Source organism: Crinia signifera, chromosome 8 (assembly GCF_055691185.1).
Source record: "Crinia signifera chromosome 8, ASM5569118v1, whole genome shotgun sequence".
Lineage (NCBI taxonomy): Eukaryota > Metazoa > Chordata > Amphibia > Anura > Myobatrachidae > Crinia > Crinia signifera.
The window spans coordinates 35,682,195-35,703,366 of NC_139224.1; the positions used below are offsets into that span (position 1 = coordinate 35,682,195).

Consider the following 21,172-nt stretch of genomic DNA (forward strand, 5'->3'; position numbering starts at 1 on the left):
GTCTAATATATTCTAGAAGGTTCTAAATAAATAAGAAATAGATTCTGATTGGTTTCCCATAACAACATCACATGTGAAGTAGAATACACATCTAAGTAAATTTCCCCCACTGTCTCCATTCACAATGTTGTCACCACAATAATGATATTGTCGATATGTTGACAACATTCTTATTAGGCTGCTGGGGAAGTTTACGGTCAGGCAACAGAGGGAGGCATAGGAGTAGGGATTAGGGTTGGGTACAGTGGAGAAATACCTGTACGCTGGAGGTTTGTTGGGCTGACCCAGAAGAGACAGTCACATGACTGCCAGGACCGCGAACACGCTGCAGGAGCTGCTGCAGCATTCTTAATACCACCTCATTATCACAGCAAGATGACAAATAATTTAACCCAGCAAGTTCATTTTATTTACATAAAGTTTTATAAATGATTTGCATGCATGATAGTCTATTTTATGTACTTAATCTGAGCTTAAAATTGACCTTATAGTTTTTAATGCATCAATGTCTGACCTTTTTATTGAATACAATTTTTAAATCTTTTTTTTTTTTTTTATTATCTATATATATATATATATATATATATATATATATATATATATATATATTCATAGTATTCCCCTTCTCAGAGAAACGACATCTGCACACCAATAGGAAAGGTTCGAAAATATATTTCAAAAGTCCAATTTTTAGACAATTCTTAAAACACATGGCAACATATTTGCAAGAGAATAGTATAAAGCAGTGGGTCACTTATCCTTAGCGGGACATCAGCATGCTACCCGTGGACCTCCACGCTGGTCTCATGACCAATCGGCTCGACAGCCTGTTTCGGTGTGTTACCACCTTTTTCAAGAGCACAACAATCTCTGAATGTTAACCATATATATAGGGCACAGAGACCCGCCAAAATCACCATAACCAGTCTTACCTGTGGCCAATAAGTGTACAATCTCCGCTGGCAGCTTCATCTCTCACCTGGCTGCAGTGGAACGCACAGCGGCGTATGACACGCAGACACTTCCGCTTCCTGGGACCGTGTGTGTTATGGATACTAACAGACCCATCACCGTGACGACATATCAAGGCTTTTCACATGGAGAGCTCCGGAGCGTGAGCCACACAGGCTGCCCGTACCCCGTGCTCAATCCGGTGATTACAGCCGCTATACAGCGTGAATCGGTGACAACACAGAACAGGAGACCGTGGAACGCACGGCCATCTTGTCTGTGTGCACCAATAGACAAACCGCGCTGTATGTCACATGGTGTCCGGGCTAAATTCACACAACTTTATCAGTCACCATGGGCAGAACGCTGCTATAGATATAAGGACACAAATAACTGCAATGTACACTGACCCAGATCAGGTACGCTGGTGTATCTGGTGATATGGCAAGACTCTGGTCCAAAAACTTTGAACAATTAAAATAACAATCAGCCTCCACCTTGCAAAAATATAACCAAATAGTGAAAAAATAATTTTACATAGTGACAACATATTGACTGTATATTTTATGCCAATACCATACAAAAAAGTATCAAAGTGAAAAAATGAGTAACAGATCTATATAAAGGAAATATACACATTTCCTATAATAAAATCTATTATTGTAGCACACCCATGCAAGCTTTCCCTATTATTTTTTACATTAAAGAAAAACATTGAGGTTTAGTTCCTCATTGAGGCCTGAAGGACTGAGTGATTTTAAATCATAAATGAATTCACTTTCCTTTCTTAATAGAGTAAGGTGACGATCACCACCTCTTTTAGGGTTCCTCACATGAAAGATAGGCATAAATTTGAAATCCTTGATTGAATGCCCGGTCTCATAAAAATGTCTAGCGACCGGAGGTGTTGTATGATCACGGATTGTCATGGCTTTTTTTATTGAGGACCGGTGCATTCCAATCCTCTCCTTTAGCATCCTAATTGTTTTCCCCACGTATAGTTGAGGGCAAGGGCACACAATTACATATATAATGTACTTGCTTTCACAAGTCATGCGGTGCTGTAATTTATATTTGTAATCCAATTTAGGGTGCTTAAAGGTATCTCCCATGATTAGATGTTGGCAATTCACACAGCCACTGCATCTAAAGGCTCCATTTCTAACGCTAAGCCAATTCGAATTCTCTGGAGTGAGACTGATGTCAGAACAGGTGATCTCGTCCTTTAGGTTCTTGCTCCGTTTGTAAGCAAACAGTGGATACTCTTTGCAGAACTGGCCCATCACTGGGTCAGTCTGCAATATGTGCCAGTGTTTTAAGACCACATCTCTCAACTTTGGAGATGCTATTGAAAAAGTGGTTGGCAGGATCATTCGACTGATGGTCCTGTCCATCTTCTCCTTTTCCAACAAAGTTTAATCTCATCCAGAAACTCCCTATGCCAGAATCTATCTCAATTTGTAGATTTTTACCTACAGGCAGTGGTCCAGAGCATTGATACTATACTAAAGGATACTACAGATTTTTTAATACGCATTAAGAAACTTGGAACAGCGCCCTCTAATTGTTTGTTAGTCACATGCGACATCAATAGTCTATATACTAACATTGGACATAAGGAAGGCATTGAGGCTATCAGGAAAGTGATCACCATGAATCCAATCTATAAAGGCCCCCCAGTCGAATTTTTTCTGTTGTTAATTGAATTTATTTTGCATAAAAATTATTTTTTATTTGATAATTCTTTTTATTTGCAATTACAAGGGACGGCCATGGGGTCAAACATGGCCCCGGCTTATGCAAATTTATTTATGCATTATTATGAGTCCAATTTTCTTTTAAATAACAGAACTTTTTCGCCTTTCATTTTGTCATACGTAAGATTTATCGATGACATTTTTTTTCTTTGGACGGGGGGATCTGAAAGATTGGATTCATTCATGGCATACTTGAACGGATTGGCTGGCACCATTAGGTTCACCCATGCAAGTAGTCCTGTTCAACTCAGCTTTTTGGATGTTAACGTATGTATTAACAGAGGTAGCTTTGAGACAACGGTTTACAAGAAACAAACGGATACCAACTCGTTACTAAGGGCTGAAAGCTTTCACCCCGTGCCACTTAAACGTGGGTTACCGTATTCGCAGCTACTGCGAGTTGTCAGGATCACTTCAGATGCGGGCAAACTACCCCAAGAACTTAAACGAATGGGGGATGAATTCCTGCAAAGAGGCTATAAACGAGAAGAAGTGGAACAATCGATTCAAAGATGCCTTCAACTGGACCGTACAACTTTGTTGGAAAAGGAGAAGATGGACAGGACCATCAGTCGAATGATCCTGCCAACCACTTTTTCAATAGCATCTCCAAAGTTGAGAGATGTGGTCTTAAAACACTGGCACATATTGCAGACTGACCCAGTGATGGGCCAGTTCTGCAAAGAGTATCCACTGTTTGCTTACAAACGGAGCAAGAACCTAAAGGACGAGATCACCTGTTCTGACATCAGTCTCACTCCAGAGAATTCGAATTGGCTTAGCGTTAGAAATGGAGCCTTTAGATGCAGTGGCTGTGTGAATTGCCAACATCTAATCATGGGAGATACCTTTAAGCACCCTAAATTGGATTACAAATATAAATTACAGCACCGCATGACTTGTGAAAGCAAGTACATTATATATGTAATTGTGTGCCCTTGCCCTCAACTATACGTGGGGAAAACAATTAGGATGCTAAAGGAGAGGATTGGAATGCACCGGTCCTCAATAAAAAAAGCCATGACAATCCGTGATCATACAACACCTCCGGTCGCTAGACATTTTTATGAGACCGGGCATTCAATCAAGGATTTCAAATTTATGCCTATCTTTCATGTGAGGAACCCTAAAAGAGGTGGTGATCGTCACCTTACTCTATTAAGAAAGGAAAGTGAATTCATTTATGATTTAAAATCACTCAGTCCTTCAGGCCTCAATGAGGAACTAAACCTCAATGTTTTTCTTTAATGTAAAAAATAATAGGGAAAGCTTGCATGGGTGTGCTACAATAATAGATTTTATTATAGGAAATGTGTATATTTCCTTTATATAGATCTGTTACTCATTTTTTCACTTTGATACTTTTTTGTATGGTATTGGCATAAAATATACAGTCAATATGTTGTCACTATGTAAAATTATTTTTTCACTATTTGGTTATATTTTTGCAAGGTGGAGGCTGATTGTTATTTTAATTGTTCAAAGTTTTTGGACCAGAGTCTTGCCATATCACCAGATACACCAGCGTACCTGATCTGGGTCAGTGTACATTGCAGTTATTTGTGTCCTTATATCTATAGCAGCGTTCTGCCCATGGTGACTGATAAAGTTGTGTGAATTTAGCCCGGACACCATGTGACATACAGCGCGGTTTGTCTATTGGTGCACACAGACAAGATGGCCGTGCGTTCCACGGTCTCCTGTTCTGTGTTGTCACCGATTCACGCTGTATAGCGGCTGTAATCACCGGATTGAGCACGGGGTACGGGCAGCCTGTGTGGCTCACGCTCCGGAGCTCTCCATGTGAAAAGCCTTGATATGTCGTCACGGTGATGGGTCTGTTAGTATCCATAACACACACGGTCCCAGGAAGCGGAAGTGTCTGCGTGTCATACGCCGCTGTGCGTTCCACTGCAGCCAGGTGAGAGATGAAGCTGCCAGCGGAGATTGTACACTTATTGGCCACAGGTAAGACTGGTTATGGTGATTTTGGCGGGTCTCTGTGCCCTATATATATGGTTAACATTCAGAGATTGTTGTGCTCTTGAAAAAGGTGGTAACACACCGAAACAGGCTGTCGAGCCGATTGGTCATGAGACCAGCGTGGAGGTCCACGGGTAGCATGCTGATGTCCCGCTAAGGATAAGTGACCCACTGCTTTATACTATTCTCTTGCAAATATGTTGCCATGTGTTTTAAGAATTGTCTAAAAATTGGACTTTTGAAATATATTTTCGAACCTTTCCTATTGGTGTGCAGATGTCGTTTCTCTGAGAAGGGGAATACTATGAATATCTACTTATTATGAGATCTGGCACCCAGCCTATCTGTTTGAAAGTGGAGTGCGGTTTCTCTCTGTGCATCTGTATATATATATATATATATATGTCTAGTGTCTGACTGTGTGTGTCTCCGAAACACTGCCATCTGCTGGCAGCGAGTAAAACTACATATTTTTCTTTCTCACACATGCACAAACACAGAGGTAATCACTGGATAGCAGACTAGCTTTCGAAGCATTTGCTTCGAGCAGGCTTACTAGTCTATACTGTATATGGAATGGGATCATTCGTCAGACTGCATTTAGGTCTACAGTCATTAGGTCGACCCCACTAGGTCGACTGGCAGGAAGGTCGACCTGACTTAAGGTCGACATGGGCCAAGGTCGACATGACTTTAGGTCGAATTTGCATAAAGGTCGACATGAGGAAGGTCGACTGGTCATAAGGTCGTCATGGGTTTTTCACTGTTTTTTTATCCGAATGTCGACACAGTCGACATGGACACAGTTGGCAATGAGAATCGGACCCTCGCATCGCTCGCTTCGCTCGCAATGCTTCGGACACGGTGCCTCGCTGCGCTCGGCACACTATTTTATTCTCCCACCACGCCCTAGTGGATGGTAGGGCATGAAATACCGCCTGTCGGCACATGTCGGCTCAAAAAACAGTGAAAAATCCATGTCGACCTTATGACCAGTCGACCTTCCTCATGTCGACCTTTATGCAAATTCGACCTTAAGTCATGTCGACCTTGGCCCATGTCGACCTTAAGTCAGGTCGACCTTCCTGCCAGTCGACCTAGTGGGGTCGACCTAATGACTGTAGACCTAAGTTCATTCTAATAGATGACCGCATCCCCTGTATATATATAAAAGGCTAATTCCTCCTCGCCTTTTTGAAGTGAAGTACCACCAGTGACCACTAGAGACCACTCGATGGCCCAAATTACTCCTTAACAGAAAGTGAAACCAAAATTATATGTTTCAAACTTCCTAGATATGGACAGAGGGAGCTGTGTAAAACATACTGTAGATTGGAGGTAGGAGGTGGCACACATCTATGTAGTCGTTATTCATCCGCTTGTTGTTGTTCTCATTATCAGTGCAGCGTTGCATCAGTTTGTGCTGGGCTGGGGAAAGAGGCTGCTATCACAGGGAAGCAGCAGCTTCCTCTCTCTGACTGCCTGATATACCACTGCTGCTATACAGTGGCCAGCCAAGGTGGGTATAGGAGCAGCTGTCCTGTGCCCATTCAACCCGCCCTAGCCTATGTAATACCCCTTTTACACCAAGGAATAACCCAGGTTGGACCCAGGTCAGCCTTGGTGTAAAAGGGGCCAACCCAGGTCCAGTAACACTGGTCTCCTACCCAGGTCCTGACCAGGGTTGAACACTTGTTGGACCTGGGTCGTGGGCGGTGTAAATGGTCCCAACCCAGGTTGGGACATCCGGGTAGTGCTGAAAGGATACCAGAAGTGCTGGACGCCTTTCCACAGTGCGCTGCAGTGGCAAAAGACAGCAGCCAGGAAGGATACGGGCAGTGCACACAGAAATCATAATTGGATGCAGTATCATTTATATTATTATTATTATTTGGGGGGGGGGGGAGCACATGGGAGATTCGGTCTGCTGCTGCAGGGGAGGGGGCTGGGGAGAGCACATGGGTGATACTGCACCTTTATACCGCTATGTGCGCTTGAGCACTGAATAAAACTTTTTGAAAAATATTTTACTAAATAAACAAACCAACATTTTTCAATGCTAACTTGTCATGTCTTTTAATTTTTATTTAAAATCATTGAGGGAAAATTGGATGCCAGTTTATCAGTCCTAAAATGGACATTTTTTATGTCATTCATAGGGAAAAGCAGTGCTGACCCAGGTTTAGTGTAAACGGCGCCGACCTGGGTCACAGTGCTGTGTAAATTGGGTATGAAGCTGGGTCCAACCCTGGAAACTCCCGTGTTCAAAGACCAGGGTCCGACCAGGGATTTTGGTGTAAAAGGGGTATAAGTAGCATAGGCCACAATTCTGCACTATATGCCACAACACGGCCCAAATCAACTTAGCCAATGTGTGAATGTCTACTTGACATCCAGTTCTGGCACTTTAGATTCAAATGCAGATGCAAGTGAGTTGCACACCCATACGATGGGTGTGACACCCATAGTTGCTCATACTGTAGTTTCATATGCTTGACTACAAAGCGCAATCACTCTTAAAATTCACAACAGTTTATCCACAAAATGGATTTGCCTTAAATTCTGCATCAGCCGGTATATACTGTAGGTAAACTTTCGCCCTCCTCCCCATACATAGCAATGCCTGCTTTTATTAGTATAAGGCTAACAAATGCTGGTAATATAGTTAGTACTGCAACAAAAATTGCAGTGTCTTTATCTTTTGAGACTGCTCATAAAGAGTGGCAGTAATCAAGCTCAAGTGCAGTGTTCCTGTCATGTAAGGGCCAAGTGCTGGATATTATTAAAACTTATGTCATACATTATAAACATTGGGATTTTCAATGAGCCTGCAAGCAATAAAAAAAGCCTTTGAGTCAACTAGTTGTACAGCTCTGACATAAATTATTGCCACATTGATACAATGTCTTAAATTAATACTACGCAGAAAAGAAACGTACCACATCTAAAAGATTACCAAGTCAGAAAGGAACATCGTCCTGATTTAATTTATTCCTTTAGATAACGTAGTATCACGTGTCATTTATTTTCTGGCTATAATGATCACGAGCTTATTATAGTCATTGTTTACAGTAATTCCCCAGTCCTTTTGTGTCTCGGACTAAGGAATATTTAATTCATCGGGTATAACCAAAGTCTCCTGAACCCACAGGCATTTGATATAGAAAAAGTAAAAAAGGGATGCAGTTAAAATCCCGGCGGTCGGGATCCCGGCGTTCAGAATCCCGACGCCGGAATCCCGACCACCGAAATCCTGACACTTTCTCCCTCCGTGGGTGTCCACGACACCCCTGGAGGGAGAATAAATTAGCGTGCCGAGCGTAGCGAGGCACCGGGCCCGCTGCGTGGCGAGCGCAGCGAGCCCGCAAGGGGGGGCGATCCACGTCCCCCCCTTTTCGGGATTCCGGCGTCGGGAATTTGAACGCTGGGATCCCGACCGCCGGGATTTCATACTGAATCCATAAAAAATCCTATGTATGTATGAAAGCATATAAGCACGGGTATGGTTCAACGTGGTCTTTACATTGACACAAGCATTCAATTGACATGAAAAAGGTCAACATGTGGTTTTTCATGGTTTTATTTGTGTCCATGTTGACTCAAGTCGACAAGGACACCGTATAAGTGTACCACTTACACTTCGGGCACACTATTATAATCTCACTCTGTGCCGACTTGGATAGTAAAGTATGAAAATCCACCTTTGGTACTTGTTTAGTTTCACGGCGGACGATATATCGGATGCGATATCGGCCGATATATCGGCCGATCCGATGCGATTTTTAACCTGTTCATAACCCCACTATCCACTACGCATGGAGTTGATTTTATATAGTGTGACAAGCGCAGTAATCCGCGTCCCCTCGTGGGGCTTGCTATGCTCGCCATGTTTCAGGCTCGGTGGTTCGCTGCGCTCGCCACACTATATAAAATCAACTCCATGCGTAGTGGATAATGGGGTTATAAACAGATAAAAAATCACATCGGATCGGCCGATATCGCATCCCATATATCGGCCACCGTGAAACTAAACAAGTACCCCACCTTTTTTGAAAAAAAAAAATGAAAAATCATGTCGACTATTCCATGTCAATCTAATGCTTTTGTCGACCTAATGACCAAGTTGACCAAATACATGTGGACTGATTTCATGTGTCGACTGTCGACCTATAGTGGTCGACGAAATGACTGTCCACCTAATGCTTGCAGACCTAGTGGTCGTATCCCATAAGCACGAAGGGCCTGGATGTTTCTTTGCAGGGTGTATCTTGGCCCTTATTCTGGTTCACTCGCAAAGGCAAATTCCTTCTCACCCCATCATGCCAAGACTACATAATGGGCCTGCGAACAAGTAAACGTAATCGCTCGATGGTCCCTCGCCATCCAATGATTTCTCCTCCATTCACTAATCATTTTCAGTCACCACTGACTTTTATTGTGCACAGAGAAGGCCGGATTCAGTGCAGGTTCCGAGCAGGCATCAACACGCTCCGTCTCCCAAGGGGCCACCTCTCCTTCCCTGCAAGTTTGAATCAGTTGATTGAAAGCTGTCGATATCGCTTCTGAGAATGACCCCCTCCTAGCAGGACCATAGACATCACATTCTATTTATTTTAAACATAATATACATAACATGCATCCATCCATACACAAATGTGTACATATATTATACAAGGTGCTGTGTGTGTGTGTGTGTGTGCGCGCGTGTGGGGGGCACCAATATTTATCTTGCCCCTGGGCAACTGGGACGAACTTCTGCCTCTATTGTGCCCTGCAGGTGAGGCAAATGTAACATGTGTTGTGAGAGTAATGTGGGGTACACACCAGGACAATATGGCCCAAAACGAGTCAATTTAGATACAATCTCGACCGATTGTATGTAAATTGGCCATATTTTGGGCCATTTTGCTGTCCTTTTGATGCAATCCCGATGCGTGGCCCCACGGGTCATTCGGTCTTTTCTGAGATCCTACCTGCTGCAGGTAGGATCTCAGAACCGACCATTGCTGTGGGTGGGGGTCGTGATCGGATCGCGATCACATCAGCGGCATCTTCGCGGCATGCCGGCGGCGCCGACATTCCTGTGACGACCCGCTCACGAGCACCATCGTCCTGGTGTGTACCGGGCATTATATTTGTGCGAGGTGTGTTCAAGCTGAAATCTATATTGCAGTGTAAAGATAAAGCAGCCCATATTTACTCTGCACAGAAACAAAATAACTCCCCCAAATCTAACTCTCTCTGCACATATTACATTTACCCCACCTGGTTTTGCCCATTTGAGAATGATTTTGCTTTTGCAATTCACTCTGAATAAGGCTCTTAGAATTCTATTAATAAATATATAGGCAGTCTCGGCACTTGCATTTGTCTATATTGCACAAAAACAAAGTCTGTGACACTAGATTGCTTACCACAACCCCAAGTTAGCACATCACACTTGAGGTGTCAGCAATCCATGCGGGCTTCATATTGTATAAATATTTGATAAAAATTCCGAATAGGAGTTGGACATCTTCTGAGAATTACATAATTAATAAAGATGTGGCCTAGAAGATCTACAGTATTTAGGTTGACCATGAATAGGTGGACCCCAAATTGTTGACCTGCACCAGATCGACCGGTACAGAATTTGTGGAAGTTGACAGGGTCAAATGCCGACATTAAAATGGTTGACATTAGTATTTTCCGTTTTTGGGGCAGACTTTGTTTGGGAATATGTGACACCATCAGAAATGAGATGAGCGGGTACGGTTTTACTCAATTTACCCGATTCAAATTATGTCAATTTCGGATTTTTCCGATTGGCTTTCGGCTGTCACATGTTTCTCAAAACTATTGTTAAAAATAATAATAATAATAATAGTTTGTTATGTAGCACAGCATATTCCGTTGCACATTTTGATTGGAGACAATGATACAACAAACTGGGTATTTACAGATAGTCAAAAAGGTAGGAGGGCATCATATATCATATTATTGACTTTCTTTTACATACAATGTCTCTCTACCAATCCTTGATCACATATTACTCATAGGCATTTATCTATTCTTATAATTTCTCCAGAAACCCCTCACCTCAGTTTTCAGGTTGTAAGCCTGCCGATCTCACACCTTTTCCTGTACATTATCTAAGCTGACCTGTCATCGTCACGGTCTTCCCACCACCATTTTACTTTCTATAACCAAATCTGTTCTCATTTAGCTCACCAGGCCTCATTTTGCCTCTTCACCGTTTGAAAGCATGTTTTAATAAAAATAAAGACAACTTCACGCACAAAATATTGAAACTATAAATTCAAGCTTTAGGTAAAATTTTCATAAGATCCCCACAGGCCAAAACACATTGGCCACCACAGGAAAAAAACAAACCTATTGGCCCCCAACAAAAGAAAATAGTATGGCCTTTTCACTTCTTAAATAAAATTGCCCTAACTCTTATTGGAACCCTTAGAATTCATGGGTTGTATTACATAAGTCACCTAGTCAGTCTGAGGCTGTTGCAGAATGGGATGCATGAGTAGGCCATTCTAGAGGGATTCACAAAATCTGTTTTCCAAAAATGGGCTTCACCCACCCCTCACTATGGGGGTTATTCTAGTTCATTCTTTCTGACAAAATCCTTCTTAGATGGACAAAACCATGTGCACTGCGGGTGGGGCAGATGTAACTTGTGCAGAGAGAATTAGATTAGGGTGGGGTTTTTCTTCAAAGTGATATCAATATTGCAGTGTAAAATAAAGCAGTCAGTATTTTCCCTGCACAGAAACAAAATAACTCACCCAAATCTAATTCTATCTGCACATGTTACATCTGCCCCACCCGCAGTGCACATGGTTTTGTCCATCTAAGAAGGATTTTGTCAGAAAGAATGAACTAGAATAAACCCCTATATTTCCAGTAATGTGCTCCTCCCATGTGTGGCTCTTCAGAGATGCGGTAACTAGGTCTACAAGCATTAAGTAGACAGTCATTAGGTCCACCACTATAGGTCGACAGTCACAAGGTCAACATTGTGATTAGGTCAACACAAGCATGAGTTTGACATGGACAAGGTCAAAATGACAAAGGTCAACATGAGTATTTCAGGTGTCGCTTTTTAAGAAAAAAAGTTGTTTTCTTATACTATCCAAGCGGGAATAGAGAGAGAAGATAATAGTATGTCAAGCATAGCAAGGCGTGGCAAGCCATGCGGGGGGGTGCGGTACACTTACATGGCGTCCATAATGACATGTCAACATAGACACCAAAAAATATGGAAAACGCATGTTAACCTTTTTCATGTTGACCTTTTCCATGTTGACCTAATGCTTGTGTCAACCTAATGACCATGTCAACCTAGTGACTGTCGACCTATAGTGGTCGACCTAATGACTGTCAACCCTAAGACCCATATGCGGCCCTTAATGTACACCCAGCACTTTGTCTGTCATTGTGCATTGCCCGCCACCTCCTCTGTATTGCAAGTGATGTGCTCCTCCACTCCCCTGACCTTTACCTTCTTCTTATGTTCTATTCTGTCATGGCAGCTCAGTAGCGCACACAGGGGGGTTTCTAAGTACCCAGAAACCCCCCCCCCCAGGATTCTAAGGGCCTCAGATGAAAGCTGAGGGTCCCCTCTTTCCAGGGGTACAAGAATTGTAAAAATCGGCCCTTGGGAACCGGAGATATCTGACTTCAAAGCAGTGGTCCCCATCCAAGCCTGTTAATTGTTATTCCCAGTCAGATATTTCAGGTTTTCTCTGACTTAGAGTTTTTTTGAGGTTATATTTCAAAAGCTGGGACTCTCCCCCTTTGAGGGACACCAGTAGCTTGTCTCTACTATACCCAGAACCAGAGATATCAGCCTTCCAGCAGCTGGTTACTGCTCCAGCTCCACACACCTGGTATGTAGTTTTATATACTTGTTCCATTAAAATCTAAGAAATCTATTTCTGGGAACTGGAGATATCTGCAATCAAGCAAGCTGTCCTCCCACCAGAAAATTATGAATAATGAGCCCACTCCACTATACACCCCTCCTCTGCATATTAAACATCCTCTACCACCCTGGAAGTTATGTATCAGGGCCCCTTCATTCAGCCCAATGCCCCCTTCTCCCACCCCATCTTCCACCATCTGTGCAGTAAAGGGGTAATTAGTGGAAATTACTGATCCAGGCCCTACATGCAGAGAGGTTGATATAATACCCCCTAACACCCGCGGGACATCAAAGCTTCCCCCACCCCTACCGCTGGAGGATCGGTAGGGGCCCCAATACATTGCTATGCCCAGGGGTCTACACTGCTGTTGACGCCCCTGTATGTATATATATGTATGTATGTATGTATATGTATGTATATTATTATTATTATTATTACTATTATTATACATTTGGTCTATCTATAATACTTTAACTGACCCGGCATATACTGGGTCACCTAAGTGTCCGTCTCCGTGCTTTGCTCCACCCCTCTGGAAACCCCCTTCTGAAAATCCTGCGTTTGCCACTGCAGCTTGGCTTCTCCTTCAGTCTCACAATCTCCAGACCCATGGGTCTCTCCTCTATACACTGACAGCCTGACTGGTGCAAGGCAGCATTGCATTATGTCCGAGATGTTTTTAGTAACAGCGGGTACTAATACTACCACCAAATGACAGGAGTACAGTGAGGAGGAAAATCAAGGGACAGGGGATTCGGGCGTAACACTTGAAAACTATCCTTGTGGAGGGTGCTGGGCATTTATGGTACAGATCAGGAGAGTCAAAGAATGATAAGCTGGTGCTGCTGGCCATTTCATCAGTGAACAGTAGCGGAGCCAGTAGTTCAGGCAAAGTATAGGCTGGTGCAAGTGTGCCTTGCTGATACTGAAGACGGCTATCAAATCAAGTGTACAAATAGGGGCTTGTTGCGCCGCATCAAATGCATGCAACTTTGCAGACATGTGCATATATACGCTGTGGGCCCAATAATGGCCTAGTTTATCTTTGCACCGAGCACTATTTGCTTCACATTTGGCACCACAATGTTCCTGCATTATTTTTTAAGTCACCTTGTGTTACTATTTCTTGTGCTTGTTTTTTCATACATACATACATACATACATACATACATACATACATGCATACATAAGCTGATGAAAGCGTGAATGATAGGGTCCAAACATATCATGTAGATGCATTTAAGTGTCTTTTTATTTATGTATTTTGTGTTTGTTTTGCGTATATTGTGTTTTTGCTCAGTTTCTACTATACAGTACCACTGCTTTTGGCAAATGTTTTTCCAACTTCAAATGAGTCTCATCATGTGTCTCCAGCCTGGCTCTCCCACAATCAGGAGGTAAGCACACCTCATCTCCGGACTTCCTCTATGTTGCTGTGAGCATTCTGGTGATGTAATTGTTAATGTGTTGTACTGGCCCCACCTACTTTGCTTGGAGCATACTTGCCTACCCTCCAAGAATGGCCAGGAGGCCCTACAAAATTTTGTGGTACTCCTGGCCTCAAAAAAAAAGTGCGCAGGTCTCCTGGGTCCTACCTTTAGCTGCCTCCAGTGGCCAGACTCCCCCTTCCACCGCGGGGTAGATTATGTGCTTCATGATGATCATCAGATGGTAATCTCAGCATTGTATAGCTGGGGGCATAGCTACAATGATGCCTCCCACTTGGCCTCCACTACTGCGCTACACCCCTGAACCACCTTCCGTAACATACCATGCCCCTGATTTACCCCAAGCTGGCTGACCTGGCTGTTCCCTCCTCGCGGAGAAGGACAGTTCAAAGATAAAGGATGAATACTATGGACACTCTAACCAAGGCATTTTCAGTACACACGGGCTCCAGGGTCCCTTCCAGAGTCCTGCGGTGGACAGATATTAATAACTGGCAAAATGACTGTGGTTTGCACATGTTCAATAGAGATGTCCACAGGAACAATGAGCTGTCGCCATGTTCCTGTAGACCTGCACATGCGCAGTAGACTCTGGCATAAAGCCAAAGTCTACTTACTGCTAGAGAAGGGGACCCACATTGAGCTTACACATGGGCCCTCTCCTAAAGAGTAAAATGTATAAATTACATCTCTGATTATTAGACTTTTATCTAATGTTTGGTACAGTTTTAAATTGTTGAAAGAGTAAGATATCAAATGTATGACATGTTGTTTCCTGTACCGAACTCTCGGATATGCTAAGTAACCACATTTCTGCATATTTATGTATAGGCTGAGAAAAATTGCTTTGCAAGAGATGATGCCGATGTTGTTTTCCGTTTCAAGAAGATCAGTTTCTCATTTTCCTCCGAGTGTTTATTTTTACAGAGCCCTGAATCTGGTATTAAGTAAAGAAGCCACTGACTTACCCGAGGGTTCCATATTTTACTTGTCCACCAAGATGATTTTTCCATTCTGACTCTGGAATTTTTGTTCCAGTAGAAATAAAATACCCAAAGTGTTTATTGGCCGGATCATTTTTGTGTGGGAAAACCTACAGTTGCAGAAATGTGTTAGAACGGTTTCCTCGGTGAGACACTACTAATTGTAAAGGGAAGCGCTAGTCCATAACTGAAAGATAGCATCTGTAGTTGATAGTATAGGTCAGGCCTGGCCAACCTGTGGCTCTCCAGATGTTGTCAAACTGCAAATCCCATCATGCCTTGCCACAGTTTTGCTATAAGGGACTGTTAAAACTGTGGCAAGGCATGCTGGGATTTTGTAGTTTCACAACATCTGGAGAGACACAGGTTGGCCTGTTCTGGTATAGGTTGCATTTAGCCTCTGAAAGAGTCATGTTATGATTCAAATAAATATAAAAACTTTTTCTTACATTTTACATCTAACGTTCTAATGTATGGTTAGAATGATCACAACCCATCCATTTGTTTGTCATATGTTTCATGTTGGGGGTCTGTAGGGTCATGTTGTATGATAGTAGTTAGCATAGCTTTAGCTACTATTTTTGGTATAAATTATAGACTTTGTCTAGCTCGACCACTCATGGTCGACAATGACTAGGTTGACACCTGAGATTGAGAGACATACCCTAGGTCGATATTGACAAAAGGTCAACACAAGCTTCAGGTCGAAATCAATAAAGTTGACATTCATTTTTTATCATGGACACCCTATAGGTGTACCCCGCTGCTGCGCTTGCCATGTTTCGGGCATGGTACCACCTGAAGGAATGTAAACGTATGCGTCTTCCAGTTGTGATGATCTGGGCAGATTGTAGATAGTCATTGATGAGTGCATGCATAAATACACCTAGTTTTGAAAAGAAAAAAATTCCAAAATGAGAACAACATCAGTGAATATAATTGTTACAACATGAGCCACGCTCCAATGTGCCTAGACATGCACCTAAATCCCCAACTGAGTCTTTAGCTCAGCATTGCTTTTACCTGCATGAGGTCAGAACGGATGATTGGTTGGCGATAGATCCCAGTCCTGGGGACTTCAATGTCCAATATTAGCTTGAAGCCCCCATAGCATCAGATAAATAATGTGCTATGCTTTTATCAATTCAAATAGTCTTCTACAGTATAGTACAAAGGTCATGCTAGTCCACAAACAATAGAAGATGAGCGTATACCAGTGGTCAGGGAACAGAGGAAAATGACCCCAAATGTGGTAAAAATGAAATTCCTGGGGTTAATGGATGCTCGCGCTGCATTCTGCTCCACGGGAAGTTTCTGTCCTCCCTCTATCCACAGTATCAATCTATAGATTCTATATGCATGCCTGGCTGTGAGTGTTACAGTACTGTAGCCTAAAAGGACCACTGCAGTGCAGTGCTTCAGGCCCTTGTGTATAACCCGCTTCCCTGCGTGATACCCCGGGCCCCGCCTCCAAGTCTGCAGGCTTCAGTAGAGTCGACTATTTGCTCCGCCATCTCGGCAGTGTGCAGTCTGTACTGCCGCTGCAGTGCAGAGTTTCTTTGCCTGGTTATAACAAATTTGCTCAAATTGTCACTATTGCCCTTATTCTGATCGGTGCGGTAATATCCGCGTGCGTTCGTGCCGCCGATGTTTTGTGTCTGCGCAGGTGCAGAGGCGTCTCTGCGCATGTGCGAGCGGGGCGTACGGCCAAATCCCGCATAAAATGTGAATACTCCGAACAGGGGGTGGAGAGGGGCGTGAAGGGCTATTTGGGCTCATTACCATATGCATACGCCCCGCGTTTGATGGGCGTTCCCATGCAAATGCTGGGCGTACGTATGGTAATGCGGCCGTGACGCACGTGTAGGGGGCGGACATATGACATCGCCGGATGTCAGCTGCCCGCCCAGATTCCTGCTTTTGCACGGAAAAATGTCAGTGTGGTTTGAGGTTGCGGGAGCTGGTGGAGCACTCGGTCCTGCATTCGATGGTCTGCGACCATCGAATGATGGGGGAGGTTCCCTGAGATGGAGGAGGCGTATTCCGTGAAAAATACACGTGCGGTCCGTTCGGCCAGCTTCTTACCGCGTACGGACGGAGTTGGCGATCCGTATGGAAGGCGGGGTTTCGCACGCACGGTCCTGGCCGCATAATCGGATCCGGCCGCACCGATCAGAATAAGGGCCTATATCATCCTGAAATACTGACACTGATAGCTGACTGAAAGTCACATTATCATTTGCTATACCACACACAGCCTGGCAGCCATTGATGATGATGACCACCATGTGTGGCTGTGTGTGGTACAAATACTAGTAGGATATATAAATTATTTCTGGGGGTACAGTGTGTATTACAATGATATGATTTCCTTCTTTTCAAATCAAGGGGGCAACACCGGCGTATCTAAATATATTTTGGGGTAAAAGGTAAAAGAGTTCACTGACCCCTGGCGTACACTGTTTTCATCACCAACACTGTTACCACCACAAGAAAAACACTGGCATCATCTAATCATGGCCATGTTTTTAGCCCCATGCAATACCTGGAACTGCATCTGACTGCAGATATAACATAGGTAATGTAAGGCTTCCTATCCCATTTATTACTCCTATGCATCCAGTGGCTGTGAAGAGCACTGCAAACAGTAGTAATCTTATCCCCGTATGTGTAACGGCAAAGGAACACATCTCCTTACTACATTTTACACATGTTGTATAAAAATACTTACACTACCTAATTTTAAATAGTGATGGAGAGGAGAAGCAGCTGGGTACTACAAGGGGTGGTGTCGGACTTCCACTTCATTAGTGGACCGTGATTCACCACATTTTAACCCCACCCACGCCATAAGGACTCTGGCCCCCGACATTATTTTCCTATCCTGCCTACTTCATCAGGACGCGGGGGGGTGAAAAAAATTGGGAGTCTCCCGCAACTTTCAGAAAAGAACTGTAAGTAAGAATATGTTTAATAAGTCGAAAAGACCCACCCATATCGCAGGTCTACCTTACTTTTGACTTTCTGTAGGCGATGTCCAAATAAGATTGTGTTTGATTGCAAAATTTTTAATTCTTTGAATTTTCAAAGAACAACTGAATGAAAGTTATTAGTTTTAAACCTAATATAACCCAGAAGTCTACACCTAGTCTATCAAGACATATATGTCAAGTAGCATAGTCTTACACATTTTAGTGAGGGCACAAGACAAAAAAAGAAAACTCAAAATCACCTTAAAATTAAACTCTAAAAACTATTGGAAAATAAACGAGAAAACAGTACTTCATTAGTGGCTTTGGTGGTGTAATATTTGTGTTCTTCAAAGAAGTAGGAAACATAGCAATCACAGCCTTGAAATTTTAGTGTGTAATGTTATTGGAACCAGTCTATAACTAACATTTCTCCTTTATGATCCCACACTGACCAGTAAATCTAACGTGTACACATAGACATAGTAGGTTTGGAATGTGAAAATTAGACTCTTTCTGAAATCTAAGAAACAGATATTGTACTTAAGGACAATATTTTAAATTGTGGGAATTATTTTTCCAATGTGAATGCAATAAATGCCGCAAGAGATCTGCAATGCAAGTAGAATATATTTCCTGAGCAATGGAATTTTTCATGTGCCCTTTGTAGGATAGCAATGAATAGCTGGATAGTAACTACAGGATCTCCACAGAATTCAAAGTCTCTTAGTAAGTTGTGAAGGATCCGGCAGCGTGGAAATCTAGTGATTCTGTTACTTGATCTTCTGTGGTTTCAGAATGATGCTGGAGTAGGAGCGGATGCAGGAGAATGCATACGGTGATATTTCTCTTGTGTTAATATAATTGTTTTCCAGGTGAAGATATTCTATTTTTGAATCACCTTCATCTTCGGCACTGCAGATACAATTTGGTGACACTGCCCTAATACATACAGACAAATACAGGTGTCAAAAATTAGTTTCAGATGTATATCTTCTTAATTTATTTACAGTTTCTTATATAGATTATATACATTCTAGGGTTCTATATACATTCTAGGGTTCATTTTGTTGGAAGCCTGTTAACCTATCTGTATGTTTTTGGATTGTGGGAGGAAACCGGAGTACCCGAAGGAAACCCACGCAAATACGGGGAGAATATACAAACTCAGCACAGTTAGGACCAGGGTGGGTTATAATATATTTTTAAAAATCTTTATACAAAACAATGCTTGTATACAATACAGTGATTGGTGTGATGTTTCAGTATAGTCAGTTACTACCCTGTTTCCCCAATAATAAGACCTACCCTGATTATAAGCCCTACCCTTATTTCTGGACAACGATCCAAAATAAGCCCTACTCCGAAAATAAGCGCCTCCATGCATGGTTTGCTATGCTTGGCACACCATTTCATTCTCCCATTACGCCGTAGTGGATGGTAGTATGTGGAATGCCGCCTGTCGGCACATGCAGGTTAAAAAAAAAAAGTGAAAAACCCCATGTCGACCTTTTGTCAGTGGTGGTTCACCCACAATGCTTGTATGGTAACAAGATTAAACAGCTGGATTATGGCAACAAAACGCGTTTCTCCGCCCTGCGTGTAGATCCACATACACACAGGTGGAGAAACACGTTTTGTTGCCATAATCCAGCTGTTTAATCTTGTTACCATACCCGCATTGTGGGGGAACCACCGCTGGAAACTAAAACACCCAAGCAGCAGACCATCAGGCTGCCCAGCTGAGGAATTATCCCCTTGAGAACGAGAGCTCACCTCCATTTTGCAATAAGAGGAAGGAAGGAATATTTGGGCTGGTGTTTACCCTCAGTGATGGATTACAATTGCCAATAAAAAGATTATGATCAAATCCTGTGCGGGACTGGTAATTATAAAATGATGTCTTGCCTAAACTATTAGAATACTTGATGCCTATGTTAAGCCTCATACCTGAAATAAGAATTTTAAGAGAGAGCCTTTTGTGTTATATGTTGTGTGTCTTGTAGCATCTTATATGTTTAGTTTTATATGAAGTGCACTTCTAACCTTTTTATGTGAATTTTCATATAATAATAATATATATATATATATATATATATATATATATATATATATATATGAATTCATTCATTCTTTTTTAATAAATTTCATTATTCAACAAACGCTGTTCATTATTGTAACACAAAATGTGATAGGAACTAGCGCTAGTGGAAAAGCAGCTGAGTATTATCCCGTGGAGGCCATCCAATCCTCCAAACAATAAAACACTATACAAATACAAAAGATGGGACAACCAGCGCTGAGTTGAAACTTGATCGTGAGCTGGAGATCAGAGCACAGCTGACGTTGTGGGTGGGTTAATAACCACACTTACTTTTTGGTTCTGTCTCGAGTTCACGTAACAGTTTCTTTAAGCAGAAAGGTACAATGTTCTGGACACTTACTTATTGTTTCAATCACGAGTGCACAAAAAGGTATCTTTGTATCTTCAAAGCATCAATAAACGATAATAGGCAGATCGGTACATATGGGGTACAACTTACTTTTTATTTCTGACCGGCGTTCACATAATGGTATCTTTAAAATCACGATCCAATCTCCAGGATAGGTCTCACAGATGTATTCAAAGATATAACACGATAAAAACACACACGGGAGGAGATCCAGGACGCTGCCGCGGGATGAAAAGTTCTTTGTCTCAGGCGCTGCAGACGCTTAGGACAGAGCCGCAGACGGATCCTGTTCACCTTGTCTGACGCGCTGGGATAAGGTGAGCCAGCAAGCAGTACTGACTGCTGGCTCACCTTATCCCAGCGCGTCAGACAAGGTGAACAGGATCCGTCTGCGGCTCTGTCCTAAGCGTCTGCAGCGCCTGAGACAAAGAACTTTTCATCCCGCGGCAGCGTCCTGGATCTCCTCCCGTGTGTGTTTTTATCGTGTTATATCTTTGAATAAATCTGTGAGACCTATCCTGGAGATTGGATCGTGATTTTAAAGATACCATTATGTGAACGCCGGTCAGAAATAAAAAGTAAGTTGTACCCCATATGTACCGATCTGCCTATTATCGTTTATTGATGCTTTGAAGATACAAAGATACCTTTTTGTGCACTCGTGATTGAAACAATAAGTAAGTGTCCAGAACATTGTACCTTTCTG

The 21,172-nt window shown here is 42.7% G+C and overlaps 2 protein-coding genes across 11 annotated transcripts in view; one reads left to right on the forward strand and one right to left on the reverse strand.

The window, feature by feature from the left end:
* The window catches only part of CENPP (centromere protein P), a 245,147-nt gene that overhangs the window by 144,416 nt on the left and 79,559 nt on the right, over positions 1-21,172 (forward strand). The gene's annotated exons all lie outside the window — the stretch shown is intronic.
* Positions 18,092-21,172, reverse strand: part of ECM2 (extracellular matrix protein 2) — a 29,189-nt gene continuing 26,108 nt past the window's right edge. For all 3 annotated transcript variants that reach the window (XM_083156132.1, XM_083156131.1, XM_083156133.1), the window contains exon 10: positions 18,092-18,955. In XM_083156132.1, coding sequence (XP_083012258.1) covers positions 18,787-18,955 — 169 coding nt within the window. In that variant the 3' untranslated portion in view covers positions 18,092-18,786. The remainder of the gene's footprint in view (positions 18,956-21,172) is intronic.